The 18,152-nt window shown below is 41.6% G+C and overlaps 1 protein-coding gene across 3 annotated transcripts in view; it reads left to right on the top strand.

The window, feature by feature from the left end:
- Positions 1-18,152, top strand: part of akap9 (A kinase (PRKA) anchor protein 9) — a 283,026-nt gene that overhangs the window by 56,045 nt on the left and 208,829 nt on the right. For all 3 annotated transcript variants that reach the window (XM_078538478.1, XM_078538479.1, XM_078538480.1), the window contains exons 4-5: positions 1,355-1,426; positions 3,505-3,675. In XM_078538478.1, the coding sequence (XP_078394604.1) occupies positions 1,355-1,426; positions 3,505-3,675 (243 nt within the window). The remainder of the gene's footprint in view (positions 1-1,354; positions 1,427-3,504; positions 3,676-18,152) is intronic.

The raw sequence follows: 18,152 nt of genomic DNA on the forward strand, positions 1-18,152 counted from the left end.
TATGTCCATATACTCTGAACTAATTTTTCAAAGCCCTTTAGAAGAAAAAAGTATTCCAGAAAATTAGAGGTTGTAAAGTGTGGAAAAGAAAGGTGAGAGGCGATTTTTATTAAGAAATACAAGAAATGATGTGGGAAAAGAAAATATGGAATATTTAAACTAAATTGTAAGAATAGAACAAGGCTGAAGATTTATACTAATAACAGAAAACCATACAATCATTTTAGAACTGAACGAATGCTGCAGTTGGGGGACTTCCTGGGATCAATGGCCTTCCTTACTTATTATCTTGTGTACAATTTGTGACACACTATGTAAAATGAAACAGGGAAATTATTTCATTGACTTTTTAATAATGAGTTATTTTGGAACTACTGACTGTATGCCCCATATGAGAGGCATGGTGCCTGTTATAAAAGCCAAGTAGGGAAAGTCAGAACATTAAGCAGAAGCAAGCAGAGTGGATGGACTTGAGGGGGGCCAGTGTTATTAAAAACTCAGTGTATCTGCAGGATGGGGTAGGCCTTCAACAAAGGAAAATAACAGTTAACTCCCGAACCTGGAAAAGACATTTTACTGTCAGAAGTCAGAGGTGAGGCTTGGTGTGATATGGTGGGTAATACATGCTGATAGAGTGGGCATATGATTTGGTAAATGAACGTTAGCACAGATATAACTTTTAATTGTTTTTAAATTTAATATTTAAGGTACTAATGGAAAGTTTACCAGCTTTTTGCTCATGTTATGGTGGCCTCAAGTCCAATCTCTAACTGCTTATCTGCAGAAACATGGGAGAGACTCTTAAAGTGGAGCTACACCAAGCATTTGAGAGGAAGCAAGGAAATAATTTACTGATATAAAAGCAAAAAACTGCGGATGCTGGAAATCCAAAACAAAAACAAAAATACCTGGAAAAACTCAGCAGGTCTGACAGCATCTGTGAGAGGAATACAGTGAACGTTTCGAGTCTTCAACAGAGTCATACGGACTCGAAACGTTAACTGTATTCCTCTCCACAGATGCTGTCAGACCTGCTGAGTTTTTCCAGGTATTTTTATTTTTGTTTTTGTTTTGAAATAATTTACTGAAATTGATGTTTTATGTTCTTTTAACTTTGTATAAAAATGACTTGATATTTTGTTTAATTCCTAACAGGTAATAGATGTGTGAAGTTATGAGAATGTTTTGGTGGAGTACAGTTTGACCCATGTTATAAGGATTGTGTGATAAGATGGTTAGATATTATTTGCATACTCTTTGCCTGGTATTGATAAGCATTAGTGCTGTGTTTTCTTTAGCATATATCTTTAGGAATGGATGAGAAAATGCTTAAAATATGATTTGGTTTATACAGGCAAATGGTTGTTGTACAGTGCCACAAGAATTGGCATTTAAAGCAGAAGATATGACAAGGGTACAGTATGAAGTAAAGTGACTTGGCATATTTACCCACAGCAACTGACTGAGTTTTCTGCAGTATGGTTGGCATGGTTCCCAAAGTGTAAACCTGTATAATTGTCTACATTCAGGAATCAAATAATTCAATATCAATCTTAATAACCAGTGATGAGTTAACTTAATGTTATAAAAACTGGTAAAAAGGCTGACTGGTGAATAAGTTAGAATACTTAATTTTGACACCTGTGACTGAATCCATTCCAAACTGGTTTAAAGTGATATTCCCCATCTAACAAATGTCAAAGTAGTTTGTCCAATTTCTTTTTGGCATAAGTCTAATATTCAGCATTGATTAGCAATTCAAGAAAGCGCAAAGAATAACTCGTAAAAAATATCCGAGTGCAGCTGAAAGGCGTTATTTTTGCGTTAAACCAGTGTTAACGCATAAGAAATAGGAGCAGGATTAGGCCATTCATGCCTTTGAGCTGACTCTACCATTCAGTAAGGTCATGGCTGATCTAGCTCTGCTGCACCTCCCTGTGCTAACCCCAAATTCTTCGATTTCCCCTATTATCTGTTGATTTTTTTAATGTTGGAGAAAGCTTTACTTTTGTCTGTGCTGCATCTCATCTGGCATGATGCTGGCACTAAATGCAAAAAATGGAAAATTTATTTTTTCCATTGGCATTCCTCAGCCTTAACACACGAATTTGCCCAAAGACACTCTGGAATTATATGGGGACCATTTTAGCCATTGTAAGTAGCAGATTGTTTGTAATGCCTATTAACATTAGCAAACTAACATGCATTGATACTTTATTAATCCATAATCTATATACTAACATTGGTGTTACGAACTGCTTCACTACCTAACTGGGAGAGCAAGGTATATCTCTTGGCTCTGTTTCTTGCTGCTTTTTACAATTATTTGATATGCAGTTGTGATTTTTATTGTATGAACTAAGTGGATAACACGTTATTGTGAACAATGGAATACCTACATTTTTCAAATGGATGAGTTGGCTAAAATTCTCCCAACAAATAGAGTTTATGGAGACTTTATTGGCCACAGCATGTTCAGATTTATATTGAATTTATACCAAAGTATAAATTAGCTCTTGCAGCCTCAAATTTACAATTGGTCATTGTCATTGAAAACTTTCACCCCTTTCAGAAAAACAGGTTTGTTTTAAATGATTTGATTGTTAAAAAAAGAAACAATATTTATTGTTCTGAAATTATGATTTTGCTTAACTTTTCAACTTTAGCTCTTCAGGAGACCATACATATTGTAGTTTAAATAATGTTTCTAAAATTTGAACTTTATTTTAGTCTCCTCTCTTCCAAAAATAATGACTCACGGATGAAAACAGTTTCTTCGACGCTAGCAGGCCTATGGATATCTCCTTCAAATTATTGCTGTTCAAATGTGAGCCTGAACTGCGAGTGGTTGCCATGAGTGGAGCACAACCTAGGCCAATCTGATCCTATTCTGACATGCACAGGATCTGGCGATAAGGAACTAGATCTTAAGTCTTACTTCCTCAAAAGCCAAATGTTACAACCACATTGATATCTTGCAATGAGTTACCATTGCACAGACCAAATATTGACTGTCGGATTTTCCACTCAGAGCAGTTTAGTGCCATAGCTTGCAGTCACTGGAAGAGCTGAAATTATTCAGTAAGAGAATGGGAGTCTCCTACCAATTTTGGAAACTTGGGCATGTAATAGACTACATTTTCTAACCCTCACTATTGAGTTTTTCAGTATGATAACTAGAACTATCTTTCAGGAAGGCCTGGTAAGATTATCACTATGTTCTAATATTTCATGAAAGTATTCATCTGAAATGATGCAAAAGCAATAATGCTGTTTTAAGTCTTGCCCATCAAAGTACTGTGGGCTGAAAAATAGACAAGTGCACCGTGAAGCTCTTGAAGTGCAAATTGCTAACAATGGTTGCTATGGTGATAAATTGCTACTAGCTGCATGTTTTAATATTAAATCTACCTCTCATGAAATTCATTTTTTCTGTCTATGCCTTCTCTTTAAAGATCACAATGTGACACTGTTTATGGTTTTAATTTATTTTAATTGTTTTAGGAAGAGGAATTTAGCATATCAGGAACCTGCTCTGAGCATGATGCAAAGCCCTTTCAGACAAGACTTGAGATAATGGAGGAAGATTTAACTGCAAAACAACAAGAGATTGAAGAGCTGAATAGGGAGCTTGAAGAGCTGAGAGGGGTATTTGGTAAAGAAGGTTTCCAGCAGGTAAGCTTCCATAGTTCCCATTTGTGCATTTCTTAACCTTTTTATAAGCAGGAGCACTTACCTGATTCATTGCTGTCCTAATTTTAAAAAAAACTCAGTAAAATATAGAAGACATTTTTCCTGATGTGAAAAAAAATTAATTCCAGGATTGTTATTCTCCAAATTCCTTTCCCTTTAATGCTAAATTAAACTTAATGCATTTTCAGAGCCAAAATATGAAGTCTCATTTCTATTTCAGTCTAGCCATCTGAATATTTAACTTTCGTTTGAGAAGAGAGAACGAACATTTGAACTGAAGAAAATATATCGTATTTAGCTGTCCGATTCTCTCTGGCCTGTTTGTAGTTGGTATTCTGCTGGTATCTGCGTAAATTATTTTTGTAGTTCATTATTGAGATTTACTGCTAACATTACATAGTCAAAATTTAGAATTATTTGGCCTGAAGTGTTAAATGCTACAGCTATTTTGTTCAGATGCAATCTGAAATATATTCCAACATATTCAATTCTATTAAAGAAAGGAAGATTACCAATTAAAACCGAAAGCCTTTCCTTTCAGAATCAGAAGTACATTGTGGAAGTTTTCCCAGACCTAAGTGTAGAGATTATGCAAGCTATATTTCCTAATACTAAATTTGCCTTATTTAAGTTTGGAAGTTCACTGGTAGTGCAATTCCTATTATTATAATCAAATCATCTTGATCATTAAAAGTAATGCAGTATAGATTATTCTACATGCAAGCTTATGTGTGCTTGACTTCTGTTTTTCCATATAACGTAAATAGGGTTTCAGGTCATTTTTAGTAGGGAAATAATTCCTTTTCAAATTATAGATCTGGCAGTTAACCACAAGTATATTAAGTTGAATGCTGCATTTTTTATTGTTTATACCCTATGCACTTTTTATTTTCCGTCCATTGACAGAATGGCATTACATTCCAATGCCATTATAATGTTTGTGCGGTGCCTTTTAGTGTAACATAAACATGAACCAAATGCCCTTTTAATTTAAGGGTTATTTTTGAGTCCTCAGCTTTTCTGGTTAACATTTGTATTATTTAAAAGGTCACCAATCAAGCTTTCTAAATTTCTTTCTATAGTCTTCACACAATTTCTGAACAGGTTTGGTGCTTCACTTCCCTCCTGTGACTCATTATGTGCTCCCCCTCAGCGACATCCTTGAAAAAACAGTTTCCACACATATACTGCCTAGTTCTACCTCACAACCACTCCACATGAGATAGAAACATAAGAGCAGGAGTAGGCCATTCAGCCCATAAGCCTGCTCTGCTATGCAATATGATCATCCACTTCAACGTCTTTTCCCCACACTATCCCTATATCTCTTTATGTCATTCGCATTTAGAAATCTGTCAATCTCTACTTTAAACATACTAAATGACTGAGCTTCCACAGCCCTCTGGGTAGGGAATTCCAAAGATCCACAACCCTCTAAGTAAAAAAAAATTCTCCTCATCTCTGAGTAGCTTCCCCCTCGTTTTGAAATTGTGTCCCCTGGTTCAAGACTTCCCAACCAGGGGCAATATCTAACCTGTCTCTACCCTGCCTATCCCTTTAAGTATTTTGTAGGTTTCAATGAGAGTCAGACTGCTTATCCGATATTCAGTATTGAATGAGCAAAAATTTCTGCCAATTAAATATAGGAAAGACTGAAGTCATTGGCGGTCCCTGCCATAAGCTCTACTCCCTTGCCACTGATTCCATATCGCTCCCTTTCAGCTGCCTGAAGTTGAACTGTGTATAACCTCAGTGCCAAATTTGACCCTGAGAAGTGCTTTCAGCCACACCTACAGTAAGACAGTCCATTTCCACCTCTGAAACGTCACCTGCCTCTGCCTGTGCCTCAACTCTTCTACTCTCATTCATGCCTTGTTACCTCAAGACTAGACTATTCTAACTCACTCATGGCTGGCCTCCCATGTTCTACCTTCTGTAAACCTGATGTCACCCAAAATGCTGTACCAATGCCCTAACTCGCATCAAATGCGGTTGACTCATCACCCCTGTGCTTGTTGACCTACACTGGCTCCTGTTTAAATGATGCCTTATTTTAAAATTCTGATCCTGGTTTTCAAATCCCTCCATGGCCTCGTCCCTCCCTATCTCTGTAATCTCCTCTAGCCCTACAGCCCTCTGATATTTGCACTTCTCAAATTCTGGCCTTTTGATTAAATCTGATATTAATCACCCACCCTTGGTGGTCATGCCTTCAGCTGCCTGGGCCCTAAGCACTGGAATTCCCTTCCTAAGCCTCGCTGCCTTACTTTCCTCCTTTGAGATATTCCTTGAAACTTGTCTCTTTGACCAAGCTTTTCAATCATCTACCCCAATATCCCCTTATCTGGCTTGGTGCAAAATGTTGTTTTGTAATGCCCCTGTGAAGCACCTTGGTGCGTTTTGTTATGTTGAAGGCGCTATATAAATACAAGTTTTGTTAATTACTTGTTTGTCAGAGATATTTTTATGATTATACATGCCATCACTTCATCAAAACCTTGAAACATGAGGTCAACTGGTCATAGATCGATTAAATATATAATAATGGTCCAGAAGTAAATATTTAAAGTTTCACTTGCAACCACACCAGATGGTTGTGTTACAGTTCTGAGCTCAGTTTTCAGGTTGATCAAAATATATGGATCCAAATCCACATTAATCTACCATTTTTTTATGCCTTTCTGAACTACACGTTCCTTACCAAAATGACCATTTATGGAAATCTGCACAGACCAAAAGTCATATTTTGCTCAATGTATAGCTTTACATCTTTAAGCTATGGTGTGACTAATGGGTAATCTGCAATACTTTCAGTGATTGGCATGAACAGTGGCTATAGCAGCATGAGATCACCATTCTAGGTGGAAATAGGCGGTCTTAGCAATGGCATGAATATATGATTGAAAGTCCACCTTGGGATGAAATCATGGAAGTTACAGCACAAAAAGAGTCTATTCAGCTCACTGCACCTTTGCTGATGCTAGATCTTCAACTAGAGCTCTTCCTTTAATAACATTTCTCTATATGTCCCAAATTATTCTTCCTTTCCAAGTATTTTAATTATCTTTTCAATTCAACGGCCAACGTTCTAATAACATTGCATGGAAAGATAAGTTGTGCTAATAACATTTTTCTAATGGTAACCCTGAATTTATGGTTCTGTCCAATCATTGGATTATAGCATTTACAGCACCAAAACAAAGCCATTCACCCCAAAAGTTTGCAACAGTCTTTTTCAGTATTGTCCACGCGGCTGAAGACACTGGATACTGGAAAGGCTATGGGCCCTGGCAATATTCCAGCAATAGTACTGAAGACTTGCGCTCCAGAACTTGCTGCGCCCCTAGCCAAGCTGCTCCAGTAGAACTACAGCACTTGCATCTACCGGCTATTTGGAAAATTGCCCAGGTATGTCCTGTACAGAAAAAGCAGGACAAATCCAACCAGGCCAATTACCGCCCCATCAGCCTCCTCTTGATCACCAGTAAAGTGATGGAAGGGGTCATCAATCATCAACAGTGCTATCAAGCGGCACTTGCTTAGCAATTACCTGCTCACTGGTGTCCAGTCTGGGTTCCACCAGGGCCACTCAGCTCCTGACCTCATTACAGCCTTGGTTGAAACATGGACAAAAGAGCTGAACTCCCAAGGTGAAGTGAGAATGACTGCACTTGACATCAAGGCCGCATTTGACTGAGTGTGGCATCAAGGAGCCTTAGCAAAACTGGAGTCAATGGGAATCAGGGAAAACCCTCCACTGGTTGGAGTTATACCTAGCACAAAGGAAGATGGTTGTGGTTGTTGGAGGCCAGTCATCTCAGCTTCAGGACATCACCTCAGGGTAATGTCTTCGGCACAACCATCTTCAGCTGTTTCATCAATGACCTTCCTTCCATCATAAGGTCAGAAGTGGGGATGTTCGCTGATGATTGCACAATGTTCAGCACCATTCACAGCTCCTCAGATACTGAAGCAGTCTATGTCCAAATGCTGCAAGACCTGGACAACATTCCAGGCTTGGGCTGACAAGTGGCAAATAATATTCACACCACACGAATGTCAGGCTATGACCATCTCCAACAAGAGAGAATCCAACCATCACCCCTTGATGTTCAGTTACCACCACTGAATCTCCCACTATCAATATCCTGGGGGTTACCATTGACCAGAAACTAAACTGGACTATCCATATAAATACTGTGGCTACAAGAGCAGGTCAGAGGCTAGGAATCGCGCGACAAGTAACTCACCTCCTGACTCCCCAAAGCCTGTCCACCATCTGCAAGGCACAAGTCAAGAGTGTGACGGAGTACTCCCCACCTGTCTGGATGAGTGCAGCTTCCACAACACTCAAGAAGCTTGACACCATCCAGGACAAAGCAGCCCACTTGATTGACACCACATCCACAAACATTCACTCCCTCCACGACCGACGCACTGTAGCAGCAGTGTGCACCATTTATGAGATGCACTGCAGGAATTCACCAAGGCTCCTTCGACAGCACCTTTCAAACCCATGACCACTACCATCTAGAAGGACAAGGCCAGCAGATAGATGGGAACACCACCACCTGGAAGTTCCCCTCCAAGTCACCCACCATCCTGACTTAGAAATATTTCGCCTTTCCTTCACTGTCACTGAGTCAAAATGCTGGAACTCCCTTCCTAACAGCACTGTGGGTGTACCTACACCACATGGACTGCAGCGGCTCAAGAAGGCAGCTCACCGCCACAATTTCGAGGGCAGCTAGGGATGGGCAATAAATGCTGGCCCAGCCAGTGAAGCCACATCCCAAAATGCATAAAATAGACATAGCCTCTGACCACAATCCTGCATGATCCCTATACTAGTTAATATTCCTTTTCTTCAAACAACTAATTCCTAGTGAACTTCATTTCCAAAGTGGTTTAAGGCATGGGATTTCCAACTCTAACATAAATTAATGAAATGAAACATCCCAAGGAGCTTCACAACAGCATTATTAAACAAAGTTTGACATCGAGCTATATTAGTAGGTATTAGGCCAGATGACCAAAAGCTTGGCCAAAGAGGTAGATTTTAAGGAATGTCTTAAATATTCAAAGCGAGGTAGACCGTTGGGGAGGTGTAGGGAAGGTATTCCTGAGGTTGGGGTCCAGACAAATGAAGGCACAGCCACCAGTGGTGGAGCAGTTAAAATAGGGGATGCAAAAGAGGCTGGAATTAGAGGATTGCAGATATCTTGGAGGGCTGTGGGGCTGGAGGAGATTCCAGAGATAGGCAGGGGTGAGGCCATGGAGGGATTTGAAAACCAGGAGAAGGATAAAATCAGGGTGTTGCTTGACTGGGAACCAACGTAAGTCAGCAAGCACAGGGGTGATGGGCATTAAAACACTGGCAGCAAATTTTTTGGATAACCTCAAGTTTATGGAGGGTAGAATGTGAGAGACCAGTCAGGAGAACATTCATCTGAAAGTAAGAAAGACATGAATGAAGGCTTCGGCAGCAGATGAGGTGAGACAGGGACAGAGTCGGGTTGATATTACAGAGATGGAAATATGAGATGTTCGTGATGGCACAAATTTGAGGTCAGAAACTCATCTTGGCATCAGTTGTGACACCAAGATTGCAAATAGACTGGCTTGATCTCAGACCGTTACCAAGGAGGGGAAAGGAGTTTCGAGTGGGGATCGAAAACAATGGCATCAATCTTCCCAATATTTAATTGGAGGCAATTTCTGCTCATCCGGTATTGGCTGTCGGGTAAGCAGTCTGATAATTTAGCAACAGTGGAGGAGTCAAGGAGTAGAGAAGGTGTCTTAGCGTACACGTGAAAACCATCGCTGTACCTTTGGATGATTTCGCCAAGGGGCAGTATGCAGATCAGAAATAGGATCATTCTTTGTGTAAAGAATTAAAAAGAAATTCATTTTCATTCTTTTTTATGACATCTCAAAATTGTGTCCTTTTGTTTACCACCTGGTTGACCAATAGAAATATTCTATCACCATTTACTTTATCATAACCTTGAAGACCTCTATCAAACTTGAAGCTTTTTAGTCATAACTGCTCAACTCTCTCTTAATTATAGCCCCTCATTCCAGGTTGCAGTTCCTTCTACTGTAGTGTTGGTTATTGTAAACCTGTTTTATAAGTAGGTACAGATCATTGCCTGTAATCATTACGATTGATTTGTTCAAACATCATTTCTATGGCTTTCTTACAATTGATAAGCATTGGACAATTTGAAACTGTTGAAACACTTCTTGAAAATTAGTTTAAGTAATTTAATCTTGCACTAGATTTCTTGAACCCTTGCCTGCAGCCTGGAAGACACTGCATATCCTTTGGCTAAATGCAGAACATTTTTCTCCCCGTTTAGATGTCAATATTTGTTCAAAGATTTATTTTAGATACAAGAAAAATATCAATAAGAGATACCTATTCTTCTGGATTTCAGACTTAATTACAGGGCATAGATAAACCTCAAATCCAAACCTCTGTGCCATTCTTACTTAATCCAGTGACAAAGTGTGGAACCATAATCCAGCATGTCACAACAGGGAAGATGGTGGCCAAGGATACTAAATTGTATAGGAGGCTGCATGTCACTCGCAATTAAATCACTGGCGGGAAGGTGCCAATGGGTGAAAGTCACCCGCTCCGCAGCAGAAAGGTAATTAGGCTCATTAATGAACCTGTTAAAGCCATTTAAAGACAAATTTGTTGAGATTTAGTGTTACCTGCCAAATCGAGTGCCTTGGGTTATAGCTCAGTGATAGAGGATTTGACTGCAGATTATGCAGTCCCTAGTTCAAATCCAGCTATTCCCCTTGTTGACTTGAACTTCTTACAAGAATATTGCCTGCCAAATTAAATGAAAATCCCACAAGTCTGCTACTGCTGAAAGCTGCCCAGTTAAACCTGGTGGTTTATAAGGGGGCCTGCCTGAACTTTGGACCTGACTTGCATAGAAGTTGAACCTGTAGTGTTTTGATCCAGCCTGAACACTTTGAAGCTTGAAGACTCTTGCTTGAGGTGTGTGGGGATGGAGCCCATCACTGGAAGCTGCCCATTGGCAGTCAGAGGATAAGACCCTTAATCTGCAGGAACAGAGGTCTACCACTTAAAGTGGCAGCACACATGTGAATTTGCAAGGATTAATTATTTCTGTAATGCTGAATCCACTTGCATTTGAGGTTGTCCAGGATGAATGTCAAGGCAATACTGTAGAGACACCAGAACAGGCCCCCCCAGCAGCAGCTGCAGGAGGCAGCACCAGAACAAGCAGCCAGGCAGCAGGAACAATGCAGAAGATGGCACTAGACTCAGTTTAGAGTTTTTCGCACAAGGTTGACCTACATAAATGGCTGAGAGGCCATGCCAGCGGCTGCTATGCCTCTCGTGCGAGATCATCACAGAGCTATGTGCCCTCATGCAGCCCGACATTTGCCCAAGGGTCTACGGTGGTAACCACATGTCTGTTGTACTTAAAGTTGTAGCTGCGTTGAATTTCTATGCAACTGCTCCCTTCCAGGGATTGAAAAGAGACCTATGTGGGATCTCCCAGGCAGTTGAACCATTGCAGATGACCAGTGCTCTTTTTAAGATTTTAAAATTTTGCATGGACGAGGACAGCCAGGCTGAAAGCTCCTTGACCTTTGCGGCCATGGCAGGATTTCCATGAATCCAGGGGGTGATCGACTGCACACATGTCATCAAGGCAGCCTCTGACCAGCCAGCTGCTTTCATCGACCAGAAGTGTTTCTACTTTTTAAACATCCAGATAGTGTGTGATCTCTGGAAATGGATTCTTAAAGTTGTTACCATTATGAGGTTTATAGGATTGTTATATTTTGGGGCTGCCTCTTTAATTTAAGGTAAAATGAAAGGGGCCATGTGACCTATTCTGAAGTCTGCCTGACAGCAAGCCTGAATGATTTGATTGTTAGAGAATAAAGGGGGCCTAGATTGTTTTATTGGGAAGAAGATGCAAGATGTTGACACTTGAAGACAATGGCAACAGTCTGTGTGCTAAGTGGCTAGACTTTGAGTCTCCAAAGGCCCAGAAAAGTGTTGAGAATGTCGGGTTGTAAACAGTTGTGTTCTAAACTGTCCATTTAGCTCCAAGATGAAAGGGAGTTGGGCTTTCAAGGATAGCTAATCAATATTTCTACCTGGATACAAGGCCCATGTGATTTACATTGCCATGGTGATGGGCTTTGAGGTGGGAAGGGTACAGTGGAAGCCATTGTGATATCTGGTTACAGGCTTTCCTACAATATCACTGAATATCACAGACAGAGCTTCCAGGCTGGGGGAGGAAAAGAACAGAAATAAACCTTTGAGAGCTAAGAATCAGTTTGGACTGATTCTGGGAGAATTGAATGTCTACTTAAAGAACAGTGTAAAGTATACCTGATGGTGGCCTTTTTCATTTGTGTTAATAGTTCTGTCTGTCGTATAAAATATATGCTGCCTACAAAAATAATGTTCTATGAACAGTGCTTTTAGTTTGTCACAGTAAACTCCTTCAAATTTGAAATCTTTTTGTGTTATCCATTCAGCTATTAACTGGAAGTTCGAATTTCTTTTTTAAAGTTATTGGCCTCTAGGGGGATTGTAACAAAGTGTGTGCAAGATATCCAGGAAGTAACCATGATGCCTGCACACTACGACACTCCCAGCTGCCATAGCTGTTCAATGGAGATTAGGGCTACCCTCTCTGTACCTGGCTCATGACACCCATAAGCAACCCTAGGACTGAAGCAGAAGAAAGATATATTTCCAGTCACAGGTCCACATGGACATTCATAGAGCAGACAGTAGGATTACTGAATATGCATTTCCTTTGCCTGGAGAGATTAGGAGAAACTCTTCAATATGACCCAGGTAGGGTGTTGCACATCGTCATGGTGTGCTATGCCCTCCACATTCTGGCTGTGCAAAAGGGAGAACACCTGAACCCAGATGAGGGAGAGGCAGCAATTGCCTTACCTGATATTGATCCAGTGCAGGAGTCTCTTCTTGGCCACTACTGCTGGAAGAGTTTGGGTTGCTGGTAGAGGGGATGGGCAGCTACTGGCAATCCTTGGAATGCCCTGAGAGGTACCCTCGAGTTTCTTAGCTGCCTGAACCTCATTCCTTTTGGTGCGGGATGGCAGCTCCCTGCTTCAGAACCGTAGAAAAGTTACAGCACAGAAGGAAGCCATTCGGCCCATCTTGTCCATGCCAGCCCGAAGACACCCAGGGGACCTTTCTAACCCCACCTTCCTGCACCCGGCCCATAGCCCTGCAGCTTACAGCACTTTAGGTGCAGATCCAGGTACTTTTTAAAAGAGTTTAAAGTTTCTGCCTCTACCACCAACTTGGGTAGCGAATTCCAGACACCCACTACTCTCTGCGTAAAAAAGTTCTTCCTCATGTCCCCCCTACACCTTCTGCCACTTATCTTGAATCTATGTCCCCTGGTTCTAGAATTCTCCATCAAGGGAAACAATTTCATCCTGTCTACTCTATCTAATCCCCTCATAATTTTGTACACCTCAATCGAGTCACCTCTCAGCTTTCTTTGTTCTAAGGAAAATAACCCCAACCTATCCAATCTTTCCTCGTAGCTACACTTTTCTAACCCTGGCAACATTCTTGTAAACCTCCTCTGCACTCTCTCCAGAGCTATTATGTCCTTCCTGTAATGTGGTGACCAGAACTGCACACAATACTCCAGTTGTGGCCTCACCAGTGTTTTATACAATTCCCACATTATATCCTTACTTTTATATTCTATACCTCTGCCAATGAAGGAGAGCATTCGATATGCCTTCTTTACAACCTTGTCTACTTGAACTGCTGCCTTCAGGGACCTGTGTACTTTTATGCCAAGATCTCTCACTTCATCTACCCCTCTTAGTACATTCCCATTTATTTTGTAATCCCTGTAACTGTTTGACCTCCCTAAATGTATGACCTCACACTTCTCTGTTAAAATCCATCTGCTACTTTACCGCCCACTCCACCAACCCATGTATATCGTTTTGGAGATTATGGCTATCCTCTACACTATCCACTACTCGGCCACCCTTTGTGTTATCTGCAAATTTCCCAATCGTGCCCCCCACGTTCATGTCCAAATCGTTAATATATAACACAAACAGCAAGGGTCCCAACACCGAGCCCTGTGGAACACCAGTTGAGACAAATTTCCATTCGCAAGGGCATCCATTGACCATTACCCTTTGTTTCCTGTTACAAAGCCAACCTTTTATCCAGCTTGCCACATTACCCTGAATCCCATGGGCTTTTACTTTCCTGACCAATCTGCCATGTGGGACCTTGTCAAATGCCTTGCTAAAATCCATGTACACAACTTTCACTGCACTACCTTCATCACCCCTTCTTGCCACTTCCTCAAAGAATTCAATCAAATTTGTGAGGCAAGGCCTTCCTTTAACAAATCCATGCTGACCATCCCTGACTAGTCCTTGCCTTTCCACATGACAGTTAATCCTATCTTTCAGGATTGATTCTACTAATTTGCTCACCGCCAATGTAAGACTAACTGGCCTATAATTGTTTGGCATTTCCTTTGATCCCTTTTTAAACAATGGAACTACGTTTGCATTTCTCCAGTCCTCTGGTCCCCCCCACCTGTATCTAGTGAAGATTGAAAAATCATCCTCAGAGCATCTGCTATCTCCTCCCTGACTTCCTTCAGCAGTCTTAGAAACAATCCATCTGGCCCTGGTGACTTATCAACTTCAAGGATTTCAACCCTTCGAGTACTTCCTCTCTCTTTCTGACTATCCCGTCCAATATCTCGCAGTGTTGCTCCTGGACTACTATATCTATGTCCTCCCTTTCTTTTGTAAACACGGAGACAAAATATTCATTCAAGACTCTTCCCACAGCCTCTGCATCTACACACAAGTTTCCACCTTCATCTCTGATAGGTCCCACTTTTTCCTTAACTAACCTTTTAGCATTAATGTATTGGTAAGATATCTTTGGGTTATATTTAACTTTACTCGCTAATCTTTTTTCATGCCCTCTCTTTGATTTCCTTATTTCCTTTTTTACTTTGTCCCTGCACTTCCTATATTCGTCTAGGCTATCTGCAGTGCTTAGTTCTTTGTGCCTATGTACGCTTTCTTTTTCTGTTTGATCTTCCCCTGTATTCCTCTAGACAACCAGGGAGGTTTAGATTTGGCAGTACCACTCTTATTTTTGTGGGGGACATGTCTACTTTGTACAATTAGGATCTCGCTTTTTAGTGCTTCCCACTGGTTTTCCACGGTATTATCCTCCAGCAGTGCTGTCCAGTCCACCTTAGCCACGTCCCTTCTCATTTCTGCAAAATTTGCCTTACCCCAGTTCAAGACTTTGACTCCTGCCTTATCTCTGTCCTTTTCCATGGCAATGCTAAATCTAACTGAATTGTGATCACTGTCCCCGATATGGTCGCCAACTGTCACTTCACCCACTTGGCCTTCTTCATTCCCCAAGACTAGGTCTAGAATTGCATCTCCTCTTGTTGGGTGTGTCACTAATTGGTTGAAAAAATTTTTCTGGACACACTGCATGAATTTTTCTCCCTCAGTGCCCCTTATATTGTTTGAATCCCAGTTGATATTAGGATAGTTGAAGTCTCCTACTATTATTGCCCTCTTGTTCTTACAAGCAGAAATTTGCCTATATATTTGTTTTTCTATCTCCCTTTCACTATTTGGGGGTCTGTAGTATACTCCCAGTAGTGTGACTGTCCCTTTTTTATTTCTGAGCTCAATCCATAAAGCCTCGTTTGTTGACCTATTTAGTATATCATCCCTTCTCACAACTGGAATTGATTCTTTAACCATTAGTGCTACCCCCCTCCTTTTTTATCTCCTACCCTATCGTGACTGAAGACTCTATAACCAGGGATATTAAGTTGCCAGTTTTGTCCCTCCTTTAGCCAGGATTCCATTGTAGCAATGACATCCTGCTGCCTGTGCCCTTAACTCACCTACCTTGTTTGTAATACTCCTTGCATTGAAGTATAAACAGTTTAACCCAGTCAATTTCCCTTGCTGGACATTTTTAAACTTTGCTTCTCCTTTAACTCCATGTCTATCACAACGTCCCTAGCTAATGTTCTGCCTCCATTTTTCTGATCTGAATCTGACCTATCTGATCCTACCTCCTGGGATCCGATCCCCCTGCCACACTAGTTTAAATACTCCCCAACAGAACTAGCAAAAGCCCCCGCAAGAACACTGGTCTCAGCTCTGCCTGGGTGCAGCCTGTCCGGTTTGTACAGGTCCCACCGGTCCCAGTGCCCCAAGAATCTGAATACCTCCCGGCTACACCATCTCTCCAGCCACGTGTTCATTCTGTCTCCCGGATCTGCCTCTCCATAACAATCGCCAGCCTCTCAATGAAAGAAGCAATACATTCACCTACTTGACTTGTCATGGGCCCTCTTGTCCTTCCAGCATAAGAGGAGAGCTAGTCAGCCTTCAGGTGATACTGCAGTTGACCCCTTACTATTGGACTGTACCCAGTCCCATGAGATGTTACGTCGCCCATCTGTCTCTCCAAAATTTACGCTCTCGAGAAGGGTAATGTGAAGAGGAAGATGACACACACATGCAGCCAATGCAACTAAAAAAGCTGGTGATGGAACACGGGGCACGTGTCAACACCCATGCAAGCCTATAATAATTGAGTGACCCTTCTGTGCATGCTCATCTTCAATGCAGATTTTGCATTGCAAACTCACCTTTGCAATGCAGAGTAGGTCACATCCTTATTCATGCACTGGACTCCATACCTTGGATGCATCCCATGGCAGCTCACCTCTGCTGTGGCCTTCTTGGTCAGCTGAGGGGGACTTATGCAACCATGACCAGGAAATGCTTGCGGACAGCCTGGAGGAGGGCACACAGCAAGCCCTTTTTAAATGGAGGGGTGACTCCCTTCATCTGAGGCATCATCTTGTAGAAACAAATAAAATGGGAGTAGGCCATTCGGCCCTTCACGCCTGCTCTGCCATACATCATGATCATGGCTGATCATCCAACTCAATAGCCCGCTCCCGCTTTCTCACCATATCCTTTGATCCCTTTCGCCCAAAGAGCTATATCTAACTCCTTCTTGAAAACATACAATGTTTTGGCCCCAACTACTTTCTGTGGTAGCGAATTCCACATGCTCACCACTCTCTGGGTGAAGAAATTTCTCCTCATCTCAGCCCTAAATGGTCTACCCCATATCCTGTGACTCCTGGTTCTGGACTTCCCCCACTAATGGGAACATCCTTCCTGCATCTACCCTGTCTAGTCCTGTTGGAAATTTAAAGGTTTCTATGAGATCCCCCCTCATTCTTCTGAACTCCAGCGAATATAATCCTAACCAACTCAATCTCTCCTCATATGTCAGTCCGACCATCCCAGGAATCAGTCCGGTAAACCTTCGCTGCACTCCCTTCATAGCAAGAACATCTTTCTTCAGATAAGGAGACCAAAACTGCACACAATATTCCAGGAGTGGTCTCACCAAGGCCCTGTATAATTGCAGCAGGACATACCTGCTCCTATACTCGAATCCTCTGGCTATGAAGGCCAACGTACCATTTGCCTTCTTTCCTCCCTGCTACACCTGCATGCTTACCTTCAACGACTGGTACGAGGACACCCAGGTCTCATTGCACATTCCCCTCTCTCAATTTATAGCCATTCAGATAATAATCTGCCTTCCTGTTTTTGCTACCAAATTTATCCACATTATACTGCATCTGCCATGCATTTGCCCACTCACTCAGCTTGTCCAAATCACACTGAAACATCTCTGCATTCTCCTCACAGCTCATCCTCCCACCCAGCTTTGTGTCATCTGCAAATTTGGAGATATTACATTTAGTTCACTCATCTAAACCATTAATATATATTGTGAATAGCTGGGATCCCAGCACCGACCCCTGCGGTACTCCGCTAGTCACTGCCTGCCATTCAGAAAAAGACGCGTTATTCCTACTCTTTGTTTCCTGTCTGCCAACCAGTTTTCTATCCATCTCAATACACCACCCCTCAATCCCATGCACTTTAATTTTACACGCTAATCTCTTATGTGGGACTTTGTCGAAAGCCTTCTGAAAGTCCAAATAAACCACATCCCTGGCTCCTCCTCATCAACTCTACTAGTTACATCCTCGCAAAATTCCAGTAGATTTGTCGAGCATGATTTCCCTTTCATAAATCCATGCTGACTCTGTCTGATTCTGCCACTGTTTTCCATGTGCTCAGCTATTAAATCTTTTATAATAGACTCTAGCATTTTCCCCACTACCGATGTCAGGCTGACTGGTCTGTAATTCCCTGTTTTCTCTCTACCTCCCTTAAACAGTGGGGTTACATTAGCTACCCTCCAATCTGTAGGAACTGTTCCAGAGCCTATAGAATCGCGGAAGATGACCACCAATGCATCCACTATTTCTAGGACCACT

The sequence above is a fragment of the Cetorhinus maximus genome, chromosome 3 (assembly GCF_964194155.1).
Source record: "Cetorhinus maximus chromosome 3, sCetMax3.hap1.1, whole genome shotgun sequence".
NCBI classification, from domain to species: domain Eukaryota; kingdom Metazoa; phylum Chordata; class Chondrichthyes; order Lamniformes; family Cetorhinidae; genus Cetorhinus; species Cetorhinus maximus.